This window comes from Olea europaea, chromosome 18, assembly GCF_002742605.1.
Source record: "Olea europaea var. sylvestris chromosome 18, O_europaea_v1, whole genome shotgun sequence".
Taxonomy (NCBI): Eukaryota; Viridiplantae; Streptophyta; class Magnoliopsida; order Lamiales; family Oleaceae; genus Olea; species Olea europaea.
The window spans coordinates 3,187,029-3,189,002 of record NC_036254.1 but is presented as its reverse complement, the minus strand read 5'-3'; the positions used below and the strand labels follow the sequence as shown (position 1 = coordinate 3,189,002).

General features: G+C 35.9%; 1 protein-coding gene across 1 annotated transcript; it reads left to right on the top strand.

The window, feature by feature from the left end:
- Window positions 1-433: 433 nt before the first annotated feature.
- LOC111367159 lies at window positions 434-1,379 on the top strand. The gene has a single exon (XM_022987892.1). It carries the CDS (start codon window positions 667-669, stop codon window positions 1,177-1,179), a length of 513 nt encoding a protein of 170 aa, XP_022843660.1. The 5' UTR covers window positions 434-666; the 3' UTR covers window positions 1,180-1,379.
- The last annotated feature ends 595 nt before the right edge of the window (window positions 1,380-1,974 follow it).

The following is a 1,974-nucleotide window of genomic DNA, read 5'->3' as shown; positions in this document are numbered from 1 at the left end:
TAAAATATAGCTCTCGTTTGGCTCCCATTAATTTTCATTTCATTTCATTCCATTCCATTTTTCTTTCTCTTATTTTCAACCGAATAATGCTATTTGCAGTGAAGACTATCGGCAGTCACTCTATGTGGTGTACACTTGACAGTTTTTCATTTGATGTATAATTAAAAAAATAACTACCATATTTATGTATCAAATACCAAATTGCCAATTGTATGCTACATAGGGCAGCTACTGATAGTCTTCACTACGAATAATATTACTCTTTTCAACCACACAATCTTCCATAAAATAATATTACACGTAATTTAAAAAATTTTTATTTCTTTTCAACTACTCATTTTTAAAAAAAATATTATTTCACTCATTTTTAATACCACAAAATGGGGGCCAAACGGGAGGATAGTTCATTACTAAAAATTTCGTCACGATTCTACAGCCGACTCTGTTCTCGTCATTTCCAATTTTCCATATTCACCCTTTCAAAATCTTTCCAGGGTGTTGCTGACACATTGACATCTCATAACGTGAAGGGTCAAAATTGGGAATATAATCACTCATCTACCGACAACCACCACGTATATAAACTACGACAGCGTACAACTAGAAAACCACAGCGTACATCTCACACCAATTCAGACTAGGGTTTCTGAGAATAGGTCGTCAATCATGGATGCAGCAAGAGAAGTTGAAGGATTTCTCGATAAAATCAAACCGCCTCGCCTCGAAGACGCGGGCCTTGAAGATTGCGCATTGCCACCGGAATCCATCAAGGAGGCATTTCTCAAGGCCGCCACCGCTGTCCGAACAATCATCTCAGCACCCGATGACGAAGATGAAGGCCGTTGTGTGGACGATCCAGTAGAAGGTTCCTCTGATATACTCGTGGGGATCAAGGAGGGTGTAAAATCCCCTCCTGGAAGATGCTCCGCTGAGAAGGACGGCGGTTTGACGGAGGCGACTGGTGATGATGTGGTGGTTTCCAGCGGTAGTACGGATGATAAACCGGGTGATTTGCTAGGATCAAGTGTGCCGGAGGATGGAAAGGCGGCTTGTGTTGATGGATTGCAGGGGTTGGAAATTGGAGGAAAGCGTAGCGGTATTCTGGACAAGAAAATGAAGAATGAGAAAGGAGAGGATGAAGAAGAAGAAAAACCAATTTTAGCGGAAGGTTATGTGTGAATTATTATGTAATTTATTAGACGGTAATTTCTGTTTAGCACTAACGTTTTTCAAATGCGTTGGTGCTAGGGTTTAAGGAAGTATGTTTAATGATATTTTTTTCTTGATTTTTCAGTATAGCATATGTCATTTATGTATTTTATCGAAATCCTCTCCACCATTCCATTATTGTTACTGTATAGTATTCTAACTTTATGGTACCATTTGTTCGAGTAATTCTATTCGTAATCGCTCATGGTCACCTCACGGGACATACACAGGTGACCATTTCATTCGGCAATTAGAATTATTTTTACAATTAAACTACTTGTACAAAGTAGTTTGACAAAAATGGTTGACAAAGTGTATATTAGCAAGATCAAGATCAATGAATTTTGTTGCTTTCAAAAACAATTTTTGAATTGAATGGTATTGATTTTGTCAACAATTACTTTGTCAACCTGTTTTGTAAACTTATTTTGTAAGCATAGCATCACTCTTATTTTTATATTTATTATTGGATACCGAACCAAATGGAACTTGCACTATCGACAATGCCTTTGTTTGAGTCCCATTTTAAAGGAAAAAATGAATTTTTAAATAGTGTATTGATGTAAAATGTGTGGTTAAAAAATAAAGAAAATTTTTGAATTTACGTGTAATATTATTTTATTGAAAAATGTGTGATTAAAATTATGTCAAAACAATGTAGAAGAATTCATTTTCTTCAAAGAATGGGGATCAAACAAGGGCAATATTTGCTTTTACCTCTTATTCCAGTGAATTTTTACTGCAATTAGAAATATTATTGATCAC